At 43.1% G+C, this 27,787-nt stretch overlaps 1 protein-coding gene and 1 long non-coding RNA gene across 2 annotated transcripts; one reads left to right on the forward strand and one right to left on the reverse strand.

The window, feature by feature from the left end:
* Positions 1 to 18: 18 nt before the first annotated feature.
* On the reverse strand, positions 19 to 24,939 carry TEX29 (testis expressed 29). The gene is made up of 6 exons (XM_058276413.1): positions 24,801 to 24,939; positions 24,551 to 24,691; positions 15,810 to 15,920; positions 2,489 to 2,558; positions 1,225 to 1,382; positions 19 to 188 (listed from the first exon to the last, which is right to left on the reverse strand). The coding sequence occupies exons 2-6, from the start codon at positions 24,612 to 24,614 to the stop codon at positions 148 to 150; spliced, it is 444 nt and encodes a 147-aa protein (XP_058132396.1). The 5' UTR covers positions 24,615 to 24,691; positions 24,801 to 24,939; the 3' UTR covers positions 19 to 147.
* Positions 24,906 to 27,787, forward strand: LOC131273408 (uncharacterized). Its single transcript, XR_009180601.2, has 2 exons — positions 24,906 to 25,411; positions 27,583 to 27,787. It is a non-coding gene; the product is annotated as an uncharacterized lncRNA (long non-coding RNA).

A 27,787-nucleotide genomic window follows, 5' to 3' on the forward strand; every position in this document is an offset into this window, starting at 1 on the left:
ACAACCTAAAACAAAAAGTCATTTTTAAAATACCTTTATTTTTTTTCATTGAATGGTCTTTCCATCACACATTTTACAGTGGTTCACCTGCTATATACTATAAATTGGATATTTTTGCCAATCTTCACTCCTTCTTCATTTGGCAGTTCATTCCTCAGGTTCCTCAGATTCTATTGCTGCTTCTTCCTCTGAATTAAAAAAAAAAATTCAAATGGAATATTCAGCAATCCAAGAAAATTTCATCAGTTCTCTGAAAGCATGTACATGGCCTACAGTTGGCAATGATTTACTCAAAAACTAGTTTGCTGAGAATGCAAGGTGTTGGTGGTGGGGTGATGTATGTATGGGACCCCTGTATGATGATATGCATGTATTTGTTTTGTAAGTTCGCAACTTTTACTACACACTTATTATTCATGTATGAATGACATACTTCAATAAAATTTTTTTTAAAAAACTAGTTTGTAAGGCAGCACTATGCTACCCTCTGTCTTTAGTTCATACCTAAGAGAGAAGCATCTTACTGAAAGAACAGAGGAGGTCTTCATATATAATTGTCCCACTACACAGAAAGAACCATTGAGATGAAAATCATACCCTGCAGCAAAGTATCTCCATAGACATTGAGAGCAGAATCTGCATTATAAACCAGATCCTTCATATTTGGATAAGTAAATTAGAATTTTGCTCAAACTAAAAAAAAAATTATTACTTTTGTTGAAGGGCCAATATGGTTGTCTTTCACATGTAAGATTTCATAAGGGGGCGGCGGACTTGGCCCAGTGGTTAGGGCGTCCATTTACCACATGGGAGGTCCATGGTTCAAACCCCAGGCCTCCCTGACCCGCGTGGAGCTGGCCCATGCGGAGCGGTGATGCTCGCAAGGAGTGTCGCCCATGTAGAGGAGCCCCATGCGCAAGGAGTGCGCCCCATAAGGAGAGCTGCCCAGTGTGAAAGAAAGTGCAGCCTGCCCAGGAATGGTGCTGCACACACGGAGAATTGACACAACAAGATGACGCTACAAAAAGAAACACAGATTCCCGTGCCGCTGACAAAGAAGATGCAGCAAATAGACACAGAGAACAGACAACCAGGGTGGGGGGGTGGGGGGGAAGGAGAGAGAAATAGATAAATAAATAAATCTTTTTTAAAAAAAAGATTTCACAAGGGAATAAAGCTATTTTCTTTAACCTAAACCTGAGAACAGTTATAAAGTCATCTTACCCTCTTCAGCTATTTCAGCAGTCTGTGCCTGTTCAGATTTTACTTCCACTGATACTGTTTTACTAGCAGATTTAATTGTCCCAATTCCTTCTTCTGACTTGGCTGGTGAAGTTACAGTAGTAGAGACTTCCTTTTCTCTCCTACTCTCTTGAACAACTCTGGTGGGAAGAAAGTTTGTATCATAGAGAATTTAAAAAAGGAAAAACTCTATGGGCCATCCAGTTCTCCACTAGGATGTCCCTCTGAAAATATAGGCTTCAAAAATATAGGTTTCATAATCATGCATGTACATATTTTAAGGACAGTGCTTTGCCATAAAACTTCCAGTTTTAATATCTTATACATGCACAAACAGAAGGTCAGTATGTGGTATCTAGACTCCCTGTTTGTACAGGGAGTAGGAAAGCTGTGTTATGCTGCAAGTTACAGCTAGATTAATAAATCAAGGTACCCATCAGTACCACTTACAATAGGATAATGGTTTTACTTGTTGCTGAACAAAGGGACATAAATAATCACAGTGGCTTCTGTTCACCCTACATTAAAAGCATATCACAAGGAGAGGGCTTGTGGTAGAAACCAGCTTGTGGACGTGGAGTCAAAATGCCTGCATTCCAATCCTGCACTGTGCACAGGAACCAGCTATGTGGGGTGGGCCAAGTGTCCTGGCCTCTCTTAGTCTCATTTTTCTGACTATTATGATGTGAGAGAATAGACTTCTCTCTGAGAGGGCTCCAAACTCCAACATTCTACAAATAGGACTTTAATGGACCTAGGGAACCAGTCAATTCTGGATTTGAAATATTGGAAACACTGTCCAAGCTGAAGCCCCATCTACACTTAACCAGCTGTGGGATCTGGGCATGGTGCTAAAACCTTTTGCTGCTGATCTTAATCATCTGAATAAAAACAGAAAGGCACCTATGCCATTGGGTGGTTGTAAGGATTAAACGAGATAATCCGTGTAGAGCATTGGAAATTTAGGTGCTCATTAGATGTTGGCTACCGCTATTATAACAGGAGCTCTGGAGAAAATAAGTCCAGGTCCTTCCTGCCTGGACAGCTCAAGTCCCTTACACACAGGTAAGGGCGCTGCTCTTTCGTCTCGCCCCACAGCGCCAATCCCAAAGCAGGCAGAGCTAGGAGGAGAGTGAGACGGGGTCAGGGAAGAGCTTGTGGCCCCACAGGAGAATCACTCCCATTCCTTCTCTTCTCCCACCTTTTAAGTTCTGTATTTAAGTTTGAAAGAACAAAAATGACTGACCTGTAAATAATAGTGATAACAAAGGCCCCGGCAATGATCACAATCAAGGCAGAGAATATTTGCACATAAACTGAAAAAACAATTTCATTTTATCATCACTTGTATCCAGGTTAAAAATAAACCAATAAAGGCAACCATCCCAGGAGGCAGGCTGCTGGCCCCTCCCCAGCATCCATCCTCTCTGCCATCACTTATGCCCTGGAAATGCTCTTCTACAGAGACTTCCAAAATTACCCACAGAAATGAAGGCTTCACATGAAAGGCAGTGCAGGGTGGTGGTCAGTGGCCCACCCTGCCCACCAGGGAGGATGGTGGGAGGGATGATGCTCCCTTCCCCTGTTGGCCAGAAAATATCAGCACTTTGTTCCTTTGATTCTTGTTAAATTGGCTCCACATCCTGCTCCCCAAGTCCCTGGAAATGTTCTGCAACACTCAAGTTCACTGCTCCCCAAAACTGAAGATATGGAATGCACTTTTTGGATGATAAACCATTTCCATTCATCATTTTTTTATATAAGATTTATTTTTTCTTTCTTTCTCTTCCTTTCCCCCCTCCCCCAATTGTCTGTTCTCTGTATCTATTCACTGTGTGTTCTTCTGTGCCTACTTGTATTCTTGTCAGTGGCACCAGGAATCTGTGTCTCTTTTTTGTTGTGTCATCTTTTTTTTTTTTTATTGATTTTGTAAAAATATTACATTAAAAAATATGAGGTCCCATTCGACCCCACCACCCCCACCGCACCCCTCCCCGCCCCCAGCAACACTTACTCCCATCATCATGACACATCCATTGCATTTGGTAAGTACATCTCTGGGTATCTCTGCACCTCATGGTCATTGGTCCACATCATGGCCCACACTCTCCCCCATTCCATCCAGTGAGCCCTGGGAGGATTTACAATGTCCCAAAGGCACCTCCACATCTCATCTCTTCCTGCCATTCCCCATACCCATCAGCCACCATGTCCACTTTTCTCACTCCATTGCCACCTTTTCTCTGAGGTCCTTGGATTGGTTGTGTCCGTTGCACCTCTATGTCAAGAGGAGGCTCAGATTCCACATGGTTACTGGATGCAATCCTCCTGCTTTCAGTTGTAGGCACTCTAGGCTCCATGGTGTGGTGGTTGCCCTTCTTCAACTCCATCTCAGCTGAGTGAGGTGAGTCCAGTAATTCAGATTGTAGGAGCTGGAGTCTGTTGAGGCTCAGGGCCTGGCTATCATATTGTCAGTAAAAAGATTCAATCCCCTAAATATATCTTAAACCCCAATACCAACTACAATTCCAGTAAAGAAGCATGATAGTCTTATGAAAAGAGATCCCCTCTGGATCCAGTTTCATCACGCAGAAACACCAGCTCCATAGAAGGGCCATCTGACATGGCAGTGAACCCTATCTGCCATGACCGTAGAACCCGTGGGTCCCTTTAGCCCTCAAAGGAACCAATACCTGGGGATTGTATCTACTTTATCTGTCTCTTAGACTCTGCTCAGTTGTGCATAAGGGAAATCCTTCTGACAGCCTCCAGACTCTTTTTTTTTTTAGAGACTCAGCCATATAAACTCATTTCTCCTTTCTATTTCCCCCTTACATTAGATGAAACAGCATTTTAAAGTCATATTATTCTATGTAGACAGGGATATTCTACTGATCCGCATCGAACCTTCAATTCAAGGTCATTTTCCAGTTGCATTATCAGTTGTTAGTTGATAGTGATCCCTCGGTGCCAGGGAGGCTCATCCCCGGGTGTCATGTCCCACGCTGGGGGGAAGGCATTGCATTTAGATGCTGAGTTAGGCTTCGAGACTGGCCACATTTGAGTAACATGAAGGCTGTCAGGAGGAAATTCCCAGGCACAGTGCTGCTCTAGGCCTTGTTCTTATTTCAGGCCTATAGGCTCACAAGCATAGTCATTAGTATCAGGGGCTTACTGTTGGACCTTCATTCCTTCTCGGTCCTTGCTGCTGCACTTGGGGGACTGCCGCTGCTCCCCTAGGGACCACGGCACAGCACCCCCGGCCAGGGACCCAGTACCCCCCCAGCTTTAGTTTTTAATTGTTGCCACGATGAGTATATCCAAACATTACCATGCACCCTGGACATATGCCCTGTATAGCTCCCTGTCAGCCATATATCCCCTGTCAATAGTATCCCATACCAGTATTTCTCCGCTACCATTGTTGGACCACTCTGGGATCCAGAACTTCCTGAATATTGAAGCCCCAATATCATGTCAGGATTTCTTACTAGCAAAATGGAATATAGCGATGGGTTTAAAGGTTAGATATAGAATAAGTGTTGACTTGGAAAAATTCTACATCCTATCTTTTTCTTTTCCTTTTTTTTTTTCCCCCTAATTATTGACCTTCTCTTCACAAGAGCCCTAGACCACAGCAATTCATGTATGCAATATACAGCACTCCCACACATCCATTACAAAACCTTTTCCCTTCCACAGCGATACTTACAACCTATTCACAACATATTTACTTAAAGTGATGTACATAGTCTGAGACAATAGCTTTCAAACCAGGTGACATCTGTGCTTACATTGTGGTGCATACTTTAGGACACGCAGTTTTCTAACATTTTTAGTTATCCTATGTTTTACATTATGGTTTACATTGTCATTCTGTCGTCCCCTAAATGTTTATATGTTGTGTCATCTTGATGCATCAGCTCTCCATGTGTGCAGCGCCACTCCTGGGCAGACTGTGCTTTTTTTGCACAGGGCAGCTCTCTTTGCCGGGCACACTGCTTGCATGTGGGGCACCCCCACATGGGGGTACCCCTGTGTGGCATAGCACTCCTTGCGCACAGCAGCTCTGCCTATGGGCCAGCTCACCACACAGGTCAGGAGGCCCTGTCTCTCAAAACCTGGACCCTCCCATATGGTAGGCAGATACTCTACCAGTTGAGTCACATCTGCTTCCCTCCATTCATCTTGATGAGCTTTTCTCTATTAACAAGTGGCTTCCCAATTCCCAAATTGCTCATTTCTTCTCAAAACTCTCTTCCAATAAAATGTGACTTCTTAGGAGGCAAATCTATTCCCCTATGTTTGCTTGAGTAGGAACCTTACTTCGTGTATTATCTCGGCCTGTGTCCACTCCCAGGACACGATCTTTGGTCTCTTCCTGGAGGAAGCCCTTGCCGTGCTGCAGGGGAGGTCGAGGGCCTCCACACTGCCTAGCATGGAGGGGAAACCTGTCTAGGTCTGGGCACTGAGATTTTGATCGCCCTCTGCTCAACCAGTTCAGGACTAAGGTAGTGTTAAGGGATGGCTTAGACTCCCAGGGTTGCTGCAACAAAATTCTACAAACCGGGAGACTTAAAACAACAGAAATTTATTCTCTCTCAGTTCTGAGGTTATATGTATGAAATCAAGGTGTAGGGAGGGTGTGCTTCCTCTTGAACCTACAGGAGAAAATCTGTCCTGTGCCTCTCTCCTGCCTTCTGGCAGTGGCTTGCTGGCAATCCATGGTATTCTATACCTCAGTCATCACACGGCGTTCTGCCCTCTATGTCCAAATTTCCTCACCTTATAAGGACACCGATCATGTTGGATTAAGGACTCACCTCACTCCAGTATGGCTTCATTTGAACATGCCTAATTCCATCTATAATGATCCTCTTATCAAATAATGTCACATTCTGAGGTACTAGGGACTAGAACTTCAGCATCTCTTTTTGGGGGATGCAATTCAATCCATAACAATGGATATTATTTTCTTGGTCCCCCTAAGCACTAACATTTCTGCATCTGTGTCACTCCAAGTGAAGTCCTACAGTCAAATAACATTCTCTTCCTTGTTTTTAATTTTTCAGATTCTCTTCATCAGATTGTTGAGGATTTTATTTTTAATTAATGCAAGTAAAGTTCTTAACACAGTGCTTGGCATATAGTAAGTGCACTGTAATCATTATTATTATCATTATCATTATCCTCTTTCATGATTGCTTTTTTTACTCTTTCAGAGGAAAGAACCTGGCTTACTTGCAAATCTCTAAGGTATCTGATTTAGCACAATTCCCTTACCTCCTTCTCTAATCTGCTTTCAAGTGTCCTTAACCAGTAATAATACTGTTTATTAGATGTAATTTCCTTGGAAGGAAAGCAATAATACATGAAGAGAAGTCCAATAGGATCTGCATTTCTTAGACTAATCTGCAAGGTCTCCAGAAATGGATGAGGCTAGTAGGATTCTATTTCATGGAGGCTGAAGTGAGAAAATTGAGTGGGGGTTTAAGCCAAACAGCTCAATGATGGCAACCTAAATCTTTGATTTTTCTGGTAATGATATATCTCAGTAAATAATGGTTAAATATACAATGGGTGCCCAAAGATTGAGAGTTCAACAGGGAGAATTGGAGGGGGAAAATGAGGCTTGGGGTTGTGTGGTTGTCCAATACAGACTAGCACATTATAATAATGAAAATATTAGGAGACTGTTAGTTGAAGGTTCTATCCCAATCCATTATTTCCTTAAATGATGCTTTTCCAATGGGAATTTGCTTACCTCAGGAGGAGGAAAAGTCAGTAGACATTAACAACTTTATGAGGCAGCTCATAAATGTGCAAAACACCTTCTGATCTCCAAGGCTATAACTAGCCTCCAAGATGGCCCCAATCAAGCGTTCAGATGCCTGTAGCCTCAGATAACATAACTGCAATCTCGTAAGAGACCAGGCCAAAACTACCCAACTAAGCCACAGAGTTTTTGGGTTTTGTGGGTTTTTTTAAGATTAATTAATTTATTTCCCCCCTTCCCCCCAATACTGCTGTTTTTGCTGTCTGTGTCCAGTCACTGTGTGATCTTCTGTATCTGTTTCTCTCTTTGTCTTTTCATCTTTCTCCTCTAGGATTCACTGGGATTTGATGCTGGGGACCGCTAATGTGAAGAGAGGTTCCCTGTCAGCTGCGCCACCTCAGTTCCTGGTTTCTGGTGTGCTTCACCTTGACTCTTCCCTTCATCTCTCTTTTGTTACATCATCATCTTGCTGCATGACTCATTCACGTGGGCACTGGCTCACCACATGGGCACTGGCTCACCACATGGGCACTGGCTTGCTGCACAGGCCCATTTTCTCTTCTTTTTCACCAGGAGGCCCCAGGGATCGAACCTGGGTCCTCCCATATGGTAGGCAGAAACCCTATCATTTGAGCTACATCTGCTTCCCTGAGTTATTGTTTTAAGCCACTGAATTTGGGAGTAATTTGTTATACAGCAAATACGAGGTACAGTGTAGCATAGGACTTGGTACAAAGAAGTGCACTTTAAATAATGTTGAATCAAACTGAGTTAAACAAATGAAGTGAAGGAATGAATTAAGAGGTCTGGGGGGACAAGAAGGTGACCCTCAAATTCTTGACTAAGAGTGAATCTATATTTGTTAGTGTGATTTTGTGTCTTGGTTCATGAAATAAATTTAGAATTTATATGTCAGTGAAGCTCTGTTAAAGAGACAACGTATTTAGTCAACGTTTTATTATTCAATTATCAGTAAGTCTTCTCCATCTTAATATGTGGTAGTATTTTTGCCCTTGATGTCAAGGTCCTGAGAGCAGACAGTGAATCTCTATGATTCTCTCTCTACAGCATCTAGCCAGCAATACTATTTGTTACAAGCCATATGCATGGATTAGCATATATTGTGACTGATAATTTAGAAATAGCAGCAATCGAAGAAAGCATTATTTTCTTTAAGGAATATCTTGGTAAATTCTCCCCCAAATATAGTTAAACAAAAGTTTTGAAATCATCTCAGCAAGTCCCATGAAGAAACTGAAGTCACTTAGAAGAAATGACATGTTAAATAATGTACCCTAAATCAAGGCTAAAGAATGAAGACAAGTCATTCTCTTTGAATTCCCAATTCGTTCTCAAAGATCTAATGCTAATTCTCCAAGTTCGTATTCTTAATAATACAGATTATGCCATAACACAATGTGCACTTCAAACCAACCAATTTAAGAAGTTGGTGAAAGGTTTTCATAACATGGAATTATGTGCACAAAGAACTCATAATACCCTGTCACTGAATACTACAACTTACACAGCACAAAGGTTCATTTGCCGCCTTGAATGAGAAAGATGTCAAAGAAATGAAAAATAATTTGAGAGCACAGTAAGAACCCAAATCTAAGGCTCACTGCCCAGACTCTTCCCACAGATGGCCCAACCCCTCAAGATTGAATGAAGTCAGAAGTTAAGAAAAAGCCTTGCCCACAGAACCCACTTATTAAAATTGGAAGAACGGAAGGAAGATTATTTGCCTCCATGCAAAAATGACATACCCACTTGCAAAACTGGGGGCCCTTTTCGACTACAAAAAAGTCTGGAGAGCTAGTGCTCTCTTCTTGGTTCTTTAAGGACACCAGTTAATAGGTGCTGTAGAAAAGGAAACTCATTTTTTCAAATGAGCAATAGGTATAAGGTGATGGTTCTGTTTAAGCAATGTTAGGTACACATACGTAACATTTACAAAATGGCCACCTCCTGCATACAACTTTGACTAAAAGATTCTCAGCAGAGAAAAAGCAGGAGAAGGAAGAGGAGGAGGAAGATAACAGCAACTGCAGCTTGAATCTGAGTTTCCTTGCTGGTTCTGTCCTTTCTTGAATGATCCATTTCACTACTTCACTCTGTTGGACCTCAATTTCATTTAGTATATGAGAAAATTGAAATAATTGCCAAAACTAAGACCAGCTCTGTGACCTGAACTGGGAATTGAAAGAAAAAACTCAAATACTCTTTGTATGTTAATGTTTTCTGCTTTTAGGGCCCTCAAATATTAAACTGCTCTGAAAAGCTAATTTGCATATTTGTTTTAGAAACTGGAGTCCTCTAAGAGAAAGATAAAGCTCCATGATGGGAACAAAGTCAGCTAGATAGTAAACACATGCTGCTTTTCAAATATTGAGATGTGCACCAAACCACCAAACAACAAAAACAACAACAAAAAGATGACAAATGCAAAAAGCATCAACTTACGGACAAAATACCACCTAGTGACATGAAGTCAACAACAGGAGCACCTGTCACATACCCCCAGAGAATGTCCTGTTGGAGCCAGTATTATGATATTCCGTTCAACACTGGAAGGGCTGTGACTCAAAAACATCTCTCTAGTAAGGTTCCTGCTCAAGGCTGTGGGTTTTATGGTGAGATGGGTGGAGGATGGTGGACTCTTAAGAAAAAAGGCACCATGTCTTATTGAAACTTTCACTACCCAATTGGATACAACTAAACTAGAGCTTCAGTAAAGCCAATAAGTAACTTCAAGGGTAACATCAGGGAAAATGGACCCCTAGGACTCCCCTGCCCCTCTACATTCCCTCCACCACAAAAGTATTGAGAACACTGGCAAACATGGTTAGAGCAAACTTTTTTAGAACTCTCAAAATTAACCAAAGGCTTACAGCAATTCAGGGAGCATTTATTCAAGGTGAATGGCTGAATTCAGTAAGAACAATGAGCTCTATGGCATTTTTTACTTGCCCTACCCATACCCCCTTCTCAGCTCCATAGTAGTTAAACAACAGCCCATAATCATGGTGAAAACCCAACAGTCTTGCAACCCCTGGAAGGAGCAGAATAGGGCTGGAGCACCTCCCAAGTCCTATTCCCAGACAACTGTCTTTATTTGACCTGTCTGGCGCTTCCTTGGACCCCACATGCTAAGTTGCCTTTATTTGACCTGATTTGGAGCTTGCTCATTGTGAACAATTGTCGAAAACCACCAGAGGCAATTGTTGAACAGCACAGTTGCCTGAGATGTTGATAAGATTTGGGGTAAATAATAGGCTAACCAAAAAGCTTAAAAAGGAAAATGCGAGGAATGAGATGTCCTTAGGGGGCTCTGAAAAGCTGTGATGTGTTCCTGGGAATCCAGAAGGCCTCCTGCAGGCATAGGACAGTACATATGCCCAGAAAGTCCTGAGAAGGCCTCAATTGATGCAGAAAAGGCATTTGACAAAATCCAACACCCCTTCATGATAAAAAAACACCCAACAAACTAGGAAGAGAAGGGAACTGAACTTTCTTAACCTAAAAAATGGCATCTATATAAAACTCACAGCTGAACAACACTTAATGGTGAAATGCTGAAAGCCTCCCCCTAAGATCAGGAACAATACAAGGATGTCCACTCTCACACTACTTCTATTCAACATTGTCCTGGAAGTTCTAGACAGGGCAATTAGACAAGAAAATGAAATAAACAGCATCTAGCTTGGAAAAGTAAAAGTAAAACTAACTCTATTTTGCAGGTGACCTGATCTGGTAAACAGGAAATCCTAAGGAATCAACTAAAAAATTATTAGAATAAACAAGTTCAACAAGGTTGTAGCATACATAATCAATAAACAAAAACCAATTGTAGTTCTATCACTAGCAACAAAAATCCAAAAATGAAATTAAGAATAAAATATTTAGGGATAAATTTAACAAAAGTAGCACAAGATTGGTGTTCTAAAAACTACAAATTCTTGTAGAAAGAAATTAAAGACCTAAATAAATGAAAAGACATCCCGTGTCAATGAATTGAAAGACTTTATATTTTTAAGATGGCAATACTCCTGCAAAACTGCTCCTGCAAAACTGATCTACAGATTCAATGCAATCCCTACCAAAATCCTAGCTTTGTTGTAGAGATCTACAAGCTGATTCTAAAATTCATATGGAAATGCAAGGAACCCAGAATAGCCAAAACATCTTGATAGAAAGAACAAAGTTGAAGGACCCACATTTTCTAACTTCAAAACTTAGTACAAGGCTAAGTTAATCAAGACTGTGAGGGAAGCAGATGAGTCTAAAGCAATCGCGCTCCCACCTACCACACGGGAGTTCCCTGGTTTGGTTCCTGGTGCCTCCTAAACAAGAAAGCAAGCTGGCGCAATGGGCAGGCATGGCAAGCTGATGCAATAAGATGATGCACCAAGAGACACAGGGAAGAAAATACAATGAGAGATATAACAAAGCAGGGAGCAGATGTAGCTCAAGCAATTAGGCACCTCCCTCCCACATGGAAGGTCCTGGGTTCAGCTCCCAGTGCCTCCTAAAGAAATAAGGAAGACAGACACAGTAAGTGCAAATAACGAGGGGGGTGGGAAGAAATAAATAAACAAAATATTTTTTAAGAAAAGACTGTGAAATGGCATAAGGATAGACATAGATTAATGAAATAGAATGAAGAGTTCAAAAATTAATAAATTTATGGGCAACTGAATTTTTACAAGGGTGCCAAGACCATCCAATGGGAAAAGAATTACCTTTTCAAGAAATGGTGCTGGGAAAACTAGATATCCACATGCAAAATAATGAAAGTGAACCCCTACTGTACACCATATATAAAAATTAACTAAAAATTGATCAAACTAAATATAAGAGCTAAAACTATAAAACTCTTAGAAGAAACCATGGGTGTACATCTTCATCACCTTGAAGTAGTCAATGTTTATTAGATTAAACAACAAAAATACAAGCAGCAAATGAAAAAATAAACTGGTCTTCATCAAAATGAAAATCTTTGCATTCCAAAGGACTCTACCAAGATAGTGAAAAAACTACCCACAGAATGGGAGAAAATATTTGCAAATCACATAACTGGATAAGGGTCCAGTTTCTAGATTATATAAATAAATAGATAACCCAATTTAAAAATGAGCAAATAATTTGAATAGGCATTTCTCCACAAAAGATATACAAATAGGCAATAAGCCATGAAAAGATGCTTAACATCATTAGTCCTTAGGGAAACACAAATCAAAACCTCAAAGAAATACAATTTCACATCCACTAGGATGATTATAATAAAATGACAGACAATAATAAACGTTGGCAAGGACACAAAGTTGAAGCCTATACATTCCTGGAGGGAATGTAAAATGGTACAGCAGTTACTCAAAAAAGTTAAACACCATATGATCCAGCATTCCACACCTAGGTGTACACCCGAGAGAACTAAAAGCTCTATCCACACAAACTTGTACATGAATGTCCACAGCAGCATCATTCATAATAAGAGTGAAAGCAACCCATGCATACACCAGTTGATAAATAAAATGTAATATATCCATATGAACCACAGCAATTTAAATCCAGCCCCACCTTGGTTTCTGCAAACACCAGGGTCTTACTGAGGCAATCTTGTCCTCCACAACCTATGTTAAAATAGTTTTAGTTGCTTAGTTGACTTAAAAAAAAAGTACCCAGTTTGTTTTGAACTGAAAATGAAGACTGAAACTAGCTGAGAGTTAAGAATTAACAAATAATTAAGATTACCAAAATCATTGTATAGATGCCTTTATATTATAAAATAGCAAAAGTTAATATCTGAAATTGCTGAAACTGGCTGGATTTAGCCGAGACCTACTATTGTGATGGTTATTCTAGACAGGCCTTATCCCTCTTTATGATTCCTCTAGAATTAGCCTCACCCTTGTATATATTTTCTATGGGATGGGAAGTCTAGACGGAATTTACCTTTCTTTATGGTTATTTCCTAAGTAGGCTCACCTTCGTGTATCCTTGCCATTGTGAAGGTAACCACCCTGCTCTCCCCTGTTGAATCCATAGACACTCCTCCTCCCTGTGGTCCAGAAAGGCAGATGTGAGACCCCCGTCTCCTGTCCTTTGCAGGCGTTGATAAACCTGCCTGAAAGACCATCCCGGGGCCGACTCCGATTCACCCACTCTGGGCAAGAACCCAGCGGGACCCCTGCGGGGTTTCCTTCATATACATTGTAGTATTATTCACCATTTAAAAAAAAAGGAATGACGCACTGATATGTGCTACAACACAGATAAACCTTGAAAACATTTCCCTAGTGCAAGAAGTCAGATGCCAAATCATATTCAATGATTCCACTAAAATGAAATGTGCAGGATAGGCAAATTCACAGAGACAGCAGAGGCGGTTACCAGAGGCCAAGGGAAGGGGAGATGAAGAGTGACTGCTAACAGGTATGGGGATCTTTCTGCTGGATTATTAAACTATTCTGGAATTACACAGTGGTGATGGTTGCAGATTTTTTTAATAACCAGTGAGTTGTACACTTTAAAAAGGTAGACTTCATGGTATATTAAATTTAATTTAAAAATATTTAAAAAGAAATAACTTCCAATTGCTTCCACCTGCAGCTAGAGGGAAACGTGCAGGATCTAAGAATACCATGGTTGTGGCACTTCCCAGAGATGGAAGGTGGGGGAGGGCTGGGAGCAGTGAGGGGAGTCTAGTGCCAAATCTCCTTTATCAAGATCTGAGGAAGTTTTAGTTAGAAACTTGTTCCAACTGTTACTGGTTTTAGTTGTGACTTATTTGCCTCTTTTTGAGAAGCCAAATTTCATCCTTTTTCACACTGTGACAAGTTTTTGCCATAAGGTAGACTCTCTCTCTCCCTTTGAGTAAGCCAGAATCCTATAAATGCCTTTTTTTTTTCCTTGAATATTTTTGCCCAGAATATCACTTTCTTCTTAAAGGAGCTGGCTTAAGATTTTAAGTCTGTGGGCTCAGGCAGCTCTGGTAGGTGAATATTTTGCTAATATTCATCAGTCACTAATGTTCCTTGGTTTTCTAAGCCACACCACAAACAGGAAATGAGGGGGGAATTGGAAGACATGGCATCTAGCTGTATTGAGGAACTCAGTCTAGCTGAGGGTAGAAGGAAAAGGGAAAAAAGAAAAGGAAATTTTCCTAAGCTTCCTAAAGCAAGTGTGCACTTATTCACCACAGAGTGGTGAGGGGTAGAGGAAAGAGTGACGTAGGGACAGAGTCCAGAACAATTTTTTCCAAAGCAATTGAGCTGTTGATATATTAGCAGCTGCAAGTCTCTCCCTTTCTTAACTGCAGGGGGTGCACTTTCCACTTACAGGACGAGCTGGCTGGACCTTTCACTGTTCCATTCCACCTACTTGTTTATCCCTTCTCATACAACTTTAAGAACTTATTTACCCTCATTTCTGAAAGGGTAATAAATAGGGCAAGGAGAAGCATAAGCTAAGTGGAATTTTATGAGGGGTTGGAAATGTTCATTTAAAAAATTTCAGAAGGAGTAGATGTGGCTCAAGCAGTTGGGCACCCACCTCCCACATGGGAGGTCCTGGGTTTGGTTCCTAAAGAAAAAAACAAACAAGAAGCAGACAATGCGGGGAGAAAAAAAAAAAGAGCAGACAAGGAGAAAAACAAGTAGGGAACAGAGGTAGCTCAATCAGTTGAGCACCCACCTTCCACATGGGAGGTCCCAGGATCAATTCTGGGTGCTTCCTAAAGAAAATAAACAGACAACAAACAAAAACAATGAGCAGACAATGAGCAAAAACAAACAAGTAAATAAAACAACAAGCAAAGAGAAGGAGTCAACTCAGGGGAACAGATGTAGCTCAGTGGTTGAGTACTGACCTCTCATATACAAGGTCCCAAGTTCAATCCCCAGTCCCGGTAACAAAAAAATTTTCAGAGCAGAAAGCAAATGCTCTAATATGTGAGAATATATCCAGAAATAAAATTAAAACATCTCTTCACTACCATGGCATCAGAGTTTTGTATCTTTCTCCACGCCCATCCCTCCCACTTCCTTTGTATACATTTTGCAATTAGAAGTAGTTCTTTTAAAGATGTGCCTGTCTTATGAACCATTCACAGAATGATGGGGTGGCAATCCTTACTTCTTTCAGGTGAATGACTCTCCCCAACTTCTCACCATCTCTCTCATTCACTGAGTACCTGCTTGTCCTCACCTTTCCCTGGGAGCCTTCCATGTCTGAATGATTGGGGTGCAAATATCAGTATTAGTTCCATGTTTTTAGTCTGACATTTATGTAGCCTACAGGGAGCTCCATCATAATTTTCCTCACCGAATCCTTAGCGGGATAAATTCCAGCTCTGGCAATAATTAAGCACTTACCTTACACACTTCCAGCAGCTATCCACAACCCACAACCCTTTTGTTTTTGTAACCGTTTCCTCAAACACAGCTTTCTACAACCACCCAGAAAAACCAAATTCTTCTAGGAGAGAGGGATATCAGTGAATCTTCTTCAATGCCAAGTCTATCCTACCTATGAATGGATTCTCTCTGATAGTTTATGTTACACTCAAAGACCCTCTAGGTCAAAACCTCAAAACTTTCTACCCCCAATAATGTACTATGCAGAATAATATGACCAGAAAACAATAAAAGTGGAGTTTCCAACAACCGAGATTTGGGGGAAAGGAAAGCAAGCAAGGGCTGTGGATGTCAGAGGCCATTAACAACCACACATCAACCTGAGCTGCCAGTTTTTACTGCCCAAGGGAGCGGGCACCACCCAGGATGCTTACCTGGAACTGCTTTTTCATAGCAGACGCCTTTGTAAAAGCAGCACCCCAGTTCCTTGCATCGATCTCTGGACACATTGTAGTCACAAATGTCATACAGAGGAATATCACACACTGCAAAAATACAGATACACCTAAAATTGTAACTCCACTTTTTATTTTCGTATTTTTTTGGTTTTGATTTTTAGCCACTCCACTTTTAATTCTAAAGCAAACTGCAATGGAGAGGGAGAGAAGTTGTGAGTTTCTGTTCTGTTTTTTTTTTTTTTAATTATGCATCATACAAATCTCGCTTTGCAACTAAGATCTGGAATGAATTAAATTTCTGAACAAAATAATGTCAAGTTAATTACACAGAATAATACATGGTCCTCTAATGATTAAGAAGATAATAATCCCAGTGGGGCAGTATGCCAGGCACAGTGCTGTAAAAGAAAATGGAAAACAAAGATCTAATACAATGAATATTGGGGAGCTCAGCCTGAAACATATAATTAATTCACATTTAAGCATACAGTAAGTTAAAATTATCAACACGGGCTGTGGATTATCTCAGAATTTAAAAAGTTGAATCCAAAGGACAGAGAGTTTAATGCCAGCTTTGACCCTAGAAAAGGGAAAGATAATGAATATGCAATGCGCTGTAGGAGAAAACCAGAGGAATCAAAAACAAAACCAAAAAAACTGAGCAGAGATGATTCCTGGTAAATGGCCATTTTCAACACAGTTCAACAACCTAGTACCTTTTCAGCTACAAGGATGTATGATTCCCTTAATTGGCAGCAAGCAACTGAGTGATTGGACTGGATAAGAAAAAAAAACATCACACACAAAAGAAAGCCTAGACAAGCTGAGGGTAAAAGGTCCATAAATAAACATTGTGAGGCAAGGAGGATGGAGCAGAAACCTTTCCTAAAGGAAACTGCATTTGTTCTCACAAAAGCTAATAGCTGTGATAGGCCTGCACGTGAACCCTTCTGGTGGCTCTGTAAACTGTCACAAAGGAGAAGGGGATGAGGGGAGTCCACCCGACCTGCCTGACCCTCTTGCAAACCCCAATAATTTTCCTTTGGTTTGATGTAGTCTTTCTGAGCGATTTCCCACAAAACCCACTGTTCCTAAGCTCCTTTCCTCCTTTCCCCAAAACAGCTGGCCTCCAGGTTTGCTGAACACTGTCTTCCTGACCTTCGCCCTCAAGCCACAAGTGTGAATGGAAATACGATAGTCCGCTGCTGCCGAAATCCCTTTTCAGCCACAGATGCCGGGCATCCAGGACCTAAGGCAAGGCTTGAAACAGAAGGCTGGGGTCAGAGGCCTAATATGAGGGAGAGAGAGAGAAATCTATTAACCTTCACCACAGCCCTCTCTCTCCTAAAGGCAGCTGGATCACAGAAACCAGGGTCCTTGTTTCTGAACAGGGTGCTGGCTTGGCAGGAGCAGCTCAGAGGAGCAGCTCCAGGGCTGAAGTGCTCTAAGAAAGGTCAGAGCTGGAGTGGCCTGGAAAAGCCCCTGGAGCGGGGGAGGTGGTGCCAATGCAGCAGGGATCTCCAAAGGAAAGAGAGCAGGAGAACCCCTGTTCTCGGCACAGCTGGGGGATGACTCCTAAGGGGACCTTTGGGTGGGCAGGCGGAATTGTGTGCAGTGGGTTAGAGAGACTGAAGGCCTCATCTCTGAAGTCCCCTGTGCTCAATCGTTCTGTGGGGCAGTTTTGTGTTTAAGGGAATGTGCGTATTTGTTGGGTTTTGCTTTAAAGATGGCACAGGCTGCATTCACGTTTTCGCAATGACAACTATGGTATCATTTATTGATATCGCAGGCACAGGACTTGGGAACTGCATGAACATTATATCCATACAAAACTCTGATGAGAATTTTACAAAGTAGGTATTCCTGCCTCCACCTCTTGATAATAATAAGGGCAAACATGTACTAACCAATGTGGGCAAGCTCTGCTCTATCTCGTCTGGAAACGAAGGATCAGATTTGAGTATATCTGCCCAAGATCACACAAGCTAGGTAGTGCATGGCCAAGCTGGGATTCACATTTCCTTCCTTCTGGTTTCAAGACCCAGTCCCTGTTCTTTCTGTAATGCAAGCTACCCTTCCCCTACCCCAGCTGTGCAGTGAACACAAGCCCCTGAGACTGCACAGTGGGTGCCTCTGTACAAAGCCGAGAGAAACAAACACTTGTTACAGGTGATGACAGATGTTAAACTCAGCAAACAGCATGGGCAGGAAATAATTCATTGAACGAAGCGTAATTTTTATTCATAAACTGATTCTCATTCTTTGCAACATCACTCCACAGATAGGAAAACATTAGTACAATATTTCTCATTTTGACTGTTTTTATTTAATATTTTCAAATAGCAGCTGGTTCCCTAACCACCCCCCCCCCCCCCAAAAAAAGTTCAATTTCCCCTTCACTTCTGAGCTCTCGCTCATGTCTTTAATGCAGCCAGTTTGCATCTTCTTCCAGCAGCTGTGGCCCTCGGTGGGCCCTTTCTTGGAACCCAGGGCCAGTTCTACTGAAAACATCACATAGCCCCCACCTGCAGCCCCTACCCCAATGTCAGAGAATTTAAGGAGGTGCCGGATACAGCTTCCTGTCCAAAAACATTAACTGACAGTTGTCACATTCCCATTTGACATTCACTGATGGGCACCCGAAGTGTCATCAGCTGCCCCTGCTATGCTTAAACTTCTGAAACTGAAGAAACTATTGACAGACAGCCAGAAGCAGGATCACTGGCCAGGTGTGAGAGGCAGAGGCCTCTGGGGCGTGAGACGCAGGGGTGGGGGAAAAGGTACCAAAGGTGGGGGGGGCAGCTCCCTGGGCCAGGGTCTCACCACTGGCATGTGTGGGGGAGCCCTCAGGCACCCCCATCACCCTCAGTGCTCAGTGCCCTGCAGAGCGCCATGCTACGCCCTATCCATCCTCACAGGCTCTGGGTGAGTCAGCCCTAGAGCTCTCTGCATCCCTAACACGTTACAAACAGGGCAGCCCCAAGCTGGGGGAAGACTCCACCACCTGGCTGCTCATTACCTTAATTGCCACCATTTCCGTGACAGCTAGGTAATGGCTGGGACCCACTGAAGAAATACAGCTATTAAGCAACAAGCCAAGTTATGATAAAGGAAAATGGCAGTGCCTCAAGATGGCCAAATCAACTGTATTCCTCCTGATTTGGAGAATCAGAGACCAAGACAAACAACAACAAATAAAAACCAATTTAAAAAATGCACATGCACACACACCTACCACCACCACCTCTACCAATGAGACATCTGAGAATTTCCTGTGAGAAATCAGTCACCTTGGGACCAGGAGGATCAGGGCCTGTTCCACTTGTTAGAATGAGGGATGGCTCATCTTATGAGTGTTTCCCAGTAACTGTCTCCATCGTTCCTTTCTGTCTGTCTCTCTGTCCCTTTCTTTCACTAATACTCTGTTACAGGCATGTTTTTGCCATTGAACATGTACAATTCAGACAAAATTAAACCAGCACACCTTGGGGCAGCAGCACACATTGGCCATCTCTATACAAGAGTAAGCAAATGTGAACAGATAGTTCACCTTAGCATTATTTGGCTCCTATATTCATAGCACTCTTCTCTTCTCTTAGTTGCTCATCTCAGGAAGCAACTAAGTACAGGCCCACCGGTAGCAACCTAAACATTCCAATCATAATCTAGGGTCTAAACATACTCATTCTAACATGATAATTTTCGTTGTTGCTCTTTTTGTTTCCGACTCCTTGGAAAATTTCTTCACATCACTTTACCTTCCTGGTGCAAGGAGAAGAGTGAGCGCCACACAGTGGCTTGGAGGTGGAGAAGAATGGATGCCGGCACTCTTCATTCTGGTCAGACATTCATCTCTGTTGTTTTAAATATGGCTGACAACGTTGCAGTATTTCTACACACACTCCTTTCCATCACCTCCATTTACTCTCTCTGTTAAAGTCAGACTCCCAAGATAATTTCATAGAGAAAAAGCGAAGTCCCAGAGACTCAGAGTAACTTGGGGCCCTGAAGAATCTCACATCCACGTGGAGACAGAGCAAGATCCAGGACCCTCTCTCCCAACCTCCTCTCCAATTCTCTGGAGAGATTTGCCATCTCCCCCTTATGTCTCTAGTGGAAGGAGCCAATAGATTGGACAACCATCAACCACAAAACTCTTATGGGACCCATTCAGAATTTTTGGGATTTAACCTCCCTATTGCTAATGCTGCATCAGAAAGGAAAGCATGAGGCTGATGACTAGAAGATATCAAGAAACCAAATTATTTCCTCGGCTCCTGCTAGAACATCCTGGTCCCCACTGTTCCATGAGATTGTTGCTATGGGTACCAAGATTGGGTCACAGAGAGGTTTTGAAGGAAGGACTAAGTTGGAAAAGAAAATACAGTAATTCTGATATCTATCTGATAGTGATAGAAAAAATGCCTTGGAAAATTTCTACAAAAACACGGCTCTCCCTCACTCCCCAGAAGAAACACTTTTCAGCAAAGTTGACTGTTAAAGAAAATCTCTAAAAAGTATTCCCACTGATGCCCACCATAAATCCTGGGTCACCTTCCAACAGAAAATGATTATTGGTCTAGCTGGGCAAGAGCTAATAAGAAAGCTTGCTTTCCTAAGGGAATTCCAGCACACAGGACACACCATCGTGGGAAATCATCCAATGTCCTCATTCAGAGCGCCTGGGTCTCTCTGCCTCTTTCTGTCTGGAGAGCTGAGATAAGTGGTGGAATTGGGCTGAAATACATCTCCTCATAAGAGATGTCAAAATCAACACATAATGCTAAAATGTCTAAAATATTGAGACCCCATTATCTTGATATTATGAGTTTTAAACTCCGCATAGCAAGTAGTCTTAGAACAAAGGATACCAGTTCTCCTATAACTCGAAAACTCAAACGAAGAGAAAGAAATAGAAGAGGAGGACATATGGAACTCATTACTGCCAAGAAGTGGGTGAGGCTGAAGATTCAAATGGGTTCAAGAAGAGTTTAAACTATGTATGCAGAGACTCAGGCATGGCTCTTACCTTGTCTGGGGTTCATCTGTAGCCTTCTGAAGAATTCAAATTCTGGTCTAATGATTATGGAATTTCCTACAATCTTATGAGGTGAGTTAACAGACTGCCATATTGTTTTTCAAGTTCCCACTTGTGCCTCACAAATACTCCAGAGAAATATGACAAATAGCATTTTTAAAGTGCTTTACAATTCACAAGACTTTCATATAAACAACTTTACCAAGTTGTTGCACAATAACTTTGAGAGTTGACATTAATTTTCCACGGACAGTAAATAACACACAATAGACCAATAAGGCTAGGAGTACAGGCTGTACAGTCAGATTGCCTGGGTTCAAATCCTAGTTCCACCACTGCTTAGCTGTGTGATGCTGGCAACATAAATGTTAAAGTTCTCAAGTATAAAATGGGTATGATAATGTATCTCTATGGTGGGGCTTATGTAAGGATAAAATAAAACAGATCTAAAAACACTTAGCATAGAGTTTGGAACATAGCAATGTTCAATATTAGCTATCACTATTTTTACTATCATTATCATTGCCATTTTAGAGATGAAGGAACTCCTGGCTTTCTCTCTATGACTAGCCCCTAGGGCAGGAAACATGTCTAGTTGGTCTTCTTATGCTCAGGAATAAGAATGTACCCAGTATATAACATGCATTTAAGAAAGATGAAAAAAAAAAAGATTTTTGAATTAATGTTAATTTATACTGTTCATGCAGTGTGTTTCACAGACTACCTAGTAAGGCTTGGGCCACATGCCTTATTCTCTCTACAAAGCAGGATAAAATCTGTGTCTTAAACAATGTGGAGTCAATCCTCCATGGCATTCAGCTTGGAATGTTGTAGATGGAGCTTTTAAAGGTAATCCAGAGCAGACCTTCATGTCTAGGTCAAACCTAGAATTTGACTGCTAAGAGTTCTCAGTTAACGATGTTCATTTTGCAAACATTTGTTGAGCACCTACTCAGTGGCAGATGTGAGTCATTCACAAGGAGCACAAAAATGACCAAGACAAGGATCTCCGAAATCCAAAAACACTGGGTTCTACCAAAAAGCCCTCAGCCACACTGCTTGTGTCCAGAGCCACAGCACTGGACCAAGGATGGAAAACCTGTTGTGACCTAATCGTCTGCAAGGTGCCCTTAACACCTGGCTCTTTTTCAGGGAGGCTTTTTGTCCTCCCTCCCTCCCTTCCTTATTTTATACACTGATCCCATACACACATAGCACCTACTGTGCTATAGGGCCTCTGCTAGGCCTTAATATTACCAGATGGAGTAGAGCACCATCCCTGCTGCCGAGCAAAGGGATGAGGGAGAGAAACCACAGCTCAGCCAAGTGTGTTAGGTGGGCACAGTGGTGGTCTGCGAGGAGTGCTGTGGGAGATAAAGGAGTACTGGTAGGGAAGAAAGAGCACCTGGGATGGAGCAGGTGAATTGCACTGGTATTACTGAATTTTGAAACATGGGAGGAGATGGGGCAAGCTGATTACTGGCAGGGGGTCCAGCGTGGACAAAGGTGTGGAGGGGCACACGGCCGTAATGTCTCTGAGGAGCTGCCCGGCGCTCTGTGTGGCTGGGGGAAAGAAAGGCTGTGTATCTGTGGGTAGCAAATGAGCCAGGAGCCAACTCACGAAGAGGCTTAGGTGCTGAGTTTGAACCTTACTCTGAAAACTATTCAGAATCCTTGAGGGTTTTTAACCAAGGGAAGAGACTGATCTCTCTGGGGCTATTGTGAAAGAGTGAAAAGCAGAGGGGTCATCCGGGCACCCGCGAGTCCAGTGAGGGGAGCTGTTCCAACAGGGGAGGCCGCTGGCGATGAGGGCGTGAACTAACGGTGCGATGGCGGCAGGATGGAAGGGACGGCCACCGTCGCCAGACCTGAGCTCTGAGGGGAGAGCTGGCCGATTTCCCGACACGCCACGCCGGGGTGACCCACACAGGCCTCCAGGGGTCGCAAGGCTCCGCCTCTACCGTCCTCCGACCCTGGGACCGTTGCGGTCAGCGTCCACCAGGGGGCGCCCCTCAGCAACCCAAACCTCGAAGGCGCCTTCAGCCAAGGCGGGGCTGGAAAACGGGAGGGAACCGGCAGGCGCTGACAGAACTAACCTTTCTAACTTAACAATTCATTAACAAGACTTAAAAAAAAAGGGAAAAAGGAAACGCACAAAATGAAACAACCACTTCAAGGTCTGCAGGGACGATGCTTTCCCACGCCTACAGTCATCCTCCGAACGAGGAAGACAGGGCCGTCTCTCCACACGGGGAAGCCTGGACCCTGCCGCAGACGAACCTCCAAAGGGAGAGCACCCTCCCTGCGGGCCCGGAAGGCCAGCTCGGCACGAGCGTCCTGCCCTACCTGGCCGGGACCCGGCGGCCACCACCCGCAGGCGCCGCCCTGCGCGGCCGCCGAGCCCCCGAGGGGCGGGCCTGCTGCTCGGCCTGCCCGGGAGCGCGCTCGGCCGCTGCGGGGCGAGCCCCGTTCCCGCCTGCGGACGCCCGGGACTCCCCGCGGCCCCCGCCGCCCCCGGGCGGCAGCAGGAGGCCCGCACGGGGGCTTTCGGAACCGGCTTTTCTTTCCTTCCCTCCAGAAGGGGGAGCGGGGCCTTTCCAGCAGGCTCTCGGGCGCTTCCCTGCTGCTCCGGCGCTGGCGCTCCCCGCCCTGTATCTGTATTTGTGGGGGACCTGGTGGCCGGTTTGGGCTCGGCCTCTCGGGCCGCCGCGGAACTCTCTACCAAGCTGCCCGACCACCCTCCCCTCCCTTTCCTGTCAAGGGGCAAGAAGGCAACCTGCCCGCCCCAGGCAGTTGTCCTAAGGCTCCGCGGGGAGAGAATGACTGGAAAAGGTTTTCAGGAGCAAGCGCCTTACACACGAGGGCAGCTTTGCCTCCTGTCACAGAACTTCACTTTCACTAAACCACATTCCAGAATTCCAGCGCTACGACTCCCACTCTTCTGTGAAAAGAGGTTTCCTACCGTTTGTAGGAATTACATCCCTGGAATTTTGCCCGGGCTGGGAGACAGACACTCCCTGGGTCTAAGTTCTAAGCAAAACAAATTTTAAAAAAGAAAACTGATTTTTTTCCCCTTCCTTCCATTTTTTTGTATTTTATTACAAAATTCATGCGTGAATAAAAATCAAATAAGATTAAATATATACAGTAGAAGGTGACGTTTCCTTCTCCCAGAGGGCACATGCATTTAGCTTGTCCTAACATGATTTTAAATAAATCCAATTATACTATATATATATAGTAACAATGTGCTTTGGAGAAAATCAGACTTCAAAGGAGTTTCCTTCAATATTCAGGCATAAGTGTCCAATTTCCAATCATGGTTACCTAGGATGGGAAGGGTGGAATGGTGAAATTTATTTTTGAGAACTATTTTTCCTTAGTAAATATGTCCTTCCTGCAATAAGAATTGTGAATTAGCTAAAGTACATATTGGGGCCTCACAGAGAAAATGCCTTTAATCTCTTAACCATCTGGAAAATACTTAAATATATTTCTAATGTTCAAAACCTAAGGTTCAGGTGATTTTCATAATGAATTTAAGAAAATGAAGACTTCACAGTATTTTCCCATATTATTTTTAAAACACAAATGTCTTTGCCTCCCCTTCTCTAAGCCTGATGATTTTTACTAAGTCAGTGCTTTAGAATGAAAACAGATCCCCTCTTTTCTACTTTACCTGCAAATTTCTTCAGCAGATGTGATGGAGACTTTTTATATTCTGGTTCATATTTCATTGTCATAGTTTAGGAATGAATGAAGGTATCAAATGAATCGGAAAAACAGAGTACACTTAGCTCACTCAGGACCTCACAGTTGGCTGGAAAAGGAGGGAAATAAAGATAGTCAAGTTCAGACAGGTCAAACCCCAACTAAAGAGACCACTGAGGTCCCAGCAGGACAGGCCTGTGTGGCTTTGTGAGACTTACTTGTCAAACATGTTACTGGCTGAATCCCCTCAGTCTTCTTGTTCCTCAGTTATACTCCAAAGGCGGAAGAACTTTTTGATAAAACAAGAAATGAGATGCCTTTCTCCCTTCCACCTCTCACGGCCAGTAGAGAGTGGAGCCAAAAGCAGAACTACCCCTGGCTGGCTGTGACATCATAGACACCCGTGATGACATCACACCAGGTAAGGACCTGCATGGTACCTGGGAGTTTCCCTCACAGAGACCGGGGTGCAGTAGACTAAATATCCACTTCATAAATTAACAAAACTGTGTTGAAAGACTTGTAAGTATAAGACACCAGGACGTTTGTAAACCTCTACACAGTATCAGACAATCTACATAATTTGAACTTTCCTACTTCCTTTTACCTTCTGAGTCCAGGCTTTGAAACTAGACAGATGTTTGAATCCTACCACTTTGTTCCTTCATTCCACTGTTTTTTTGCCGAGCACCCATTATTACCAGCCACTGCTGTTCTAGGCCTTAAGGATATAACAGTGAACAAAGCAGACAAAAGTGTCATCCCTCAGAAAACTTATATTCCAGTGGAAGGAGACAGAGAACAGACAAATGCATGTTAGATATACCAGGTAAGTGCCGTGGAGAAATATATAACAGAGTAAGTTGTTTAGGGAGGGAGTGGGGTACAATATTTAGATGGCCCTGATAAGGACATGTTTGAGCAGATTTTGAAACAAGTGAGGCAGAGAGTTTTTCGGACATGTGGTGTGGATAAGCGTTGAAGGCTGAAGGAGAAGCAAATGCAAAGGCCCTGAGGTGAGGCAGATGTGAATAAAGAAACATGATAGAGGCTGGTGTGGCTTCAATGAAGCAAGACAGGACAGAGAAGTTATAGAAGGCAAGAAGATGTGAAACCTCTTTAAGGTCGTTGGCTTTTACTCTGAGTGAAGCAGGGAGCTATTAAAGGGTTTTGAGCAGAGGAGAGACATAAAGCAAATTAAATTTTAATAGACTCATTCTAGACTGTTGGCAAGAGTAAGCAAGGGTATGATGCAATGATGCAGTAGTTCAGGAGACAGGTAGTTTGGACCAGGATTAAATTTTTGTATATGTTGTTACTGTCCATAAAATTTGTTGTCAGGTAGAATGATTTTGACTGAGAGACTGGAAGGATGGAGTTATCATATCCTGAGATGGGAAGGATGTAGGAGGAGCAGCTTTGGGGAGATGGAGGGGAGATTAGGAGTTTGACTGTAAACATGGAAGTTTAAGATGGACACTAGATAACAAGTTGACCTATAAAGTAGACAGCTGAATATATCTCTGGTTTCAGGGCTTAGGTCTAAGAGGGGGATATAAACTAGATAAAGGGCATTGAAAGCATCACTCTGAATGACATTGTCCAAGAGCATGCTATTGGAGAAGGGGTCCTAGGTTGGCAAAGATAGACAGGCCAGTGATAGAGATTGAGAAACAGCAGCCAGCAGGGGGTATCACATTTTTCTGTATAATATTTGGCTTAAGCTTCCTCGCAGAAATTTTGAAAAGTATAATGTGCACAAATTCTCCTTGATACTCCCATGGCTTTGCTGAGGCCGACACACTGTGTACTCATGTGTGTGCTTCAGAAGGTCAGGGTACAGTCAGGAGACTTTTCCCCAATTCACATGCCTTCTGCTCTGCCTCCTCCTGATGAAGTCAGAATAGCATCCACATGCATAGACATCTGCTGTTTAACTGGTCAATACCCTTTCTTTTTGGCAACTGCCCCAATCCCAACTCCTGGGAACTGGGGGAGCTACCAATAGCGACCCTCCCCCAACACAGAAGTACACAGGCTGCCCTGACTGAGGTATTCAGGTCCTCCTGGGAGTTATGATAGAGAGCAGGCACAAGCCATAGCAGAAGTTGATTTGAGATTGATTTAATCGGCAAACTTTCAGGAAAGTAGTGGAGATAGACAAGTCAACAGCATAATCATCTCGAGGTTGGGGTTAGTATCAGGAAGCTGTGAAAGCTCATGAGTATGTGGCGAGAGGACTAAACTAGACTTGTGGTGAGGAGGTGTTCGTGAAAGGCTCTTAGGAAGAGGAGAAGTGTGATCTGAGGATTCTAAGGTGCAAAGGATTTATTTAAGTGAAGAAAGAAAAGGCCTCATGAGCCAAGGGAATAGTACGTGCACCTGCGCCGAGGCACGAGAGGACAGGCATGTCCAGGGGCTGCACGACTTCGGAAATGGTGGCGCACAGATGAATTATGACAACTGGTTTGTATCCATCAGAATCCAAAAGCGTAAGCAGAAACCATGCTAGGTATTTCAAAGAGAACCTATTTAACACAAGGAATTGGTCATAAACATGCTGGTAGGAGTGGGAGAAGGGAAATGATGTTCAACCAGCAAAAAAGGAGGCATTATCTTAGGTTGCCAAGGCTGCTGTGGCCAAGTACCACAAACTAGTTGGCGTAAAAATCAGTTTATTGTCTCAGGTTCTGGAAGCTAGAAGACCAGAATCAAGGTGTCAGCAGGGTCATGCTCCCTCTGGAAAATCCATTCCAGGTGTCTCCCCTGGCTTTTGGTGGGTAGCCAGCAATCCATGGCATTCATTGGCTTGCGCAGGGTGACTCAATCTCACACAGCCCTCTCTCTGTCTGTGGCCGTCATATTGGATTAGGGTCCACCCTAATCCAGTTTGGCCTCCTCTTAATTCAATAACATCTTCAAAACTCCTGTTTACAAATAAGTGCACATTCACAGACCCGGGGTTAGGACATGGGGATGACACAATTCAATCCACAACAGGGACGATTCCTGAACATCTGGAGACTGCAATCCACAAGGGAGCCTGCTGCTGGACTCCTGCGGATACCAGCTCTGCCAGAATGCAACTGACGAAAAGCTGCTACCTCCTCCCAGAATACTGCACCCACGGTTGTCCTACTTGCCCTGCTACCACTACTGCTGCTGTTCTCCGAGCGCAAATAAAGAAGAATCTTTCTTCCTCCCA

The sequence above is a fragment of the Dasypus novemcinctus genome, chromosome 15 (assembly GCF_030445035.2).
Source record: "Dasypus novemcinctus isolate mDasNov1 chromosome 15, mDasNov1.1.hap2, whole genome shotgun sequence".
NCBI lineage: Eukaryota > Metazoa > Chordata > Mammalia > Cingulata > Dasypodidae > Dasypus > Dasypus novemcinctus.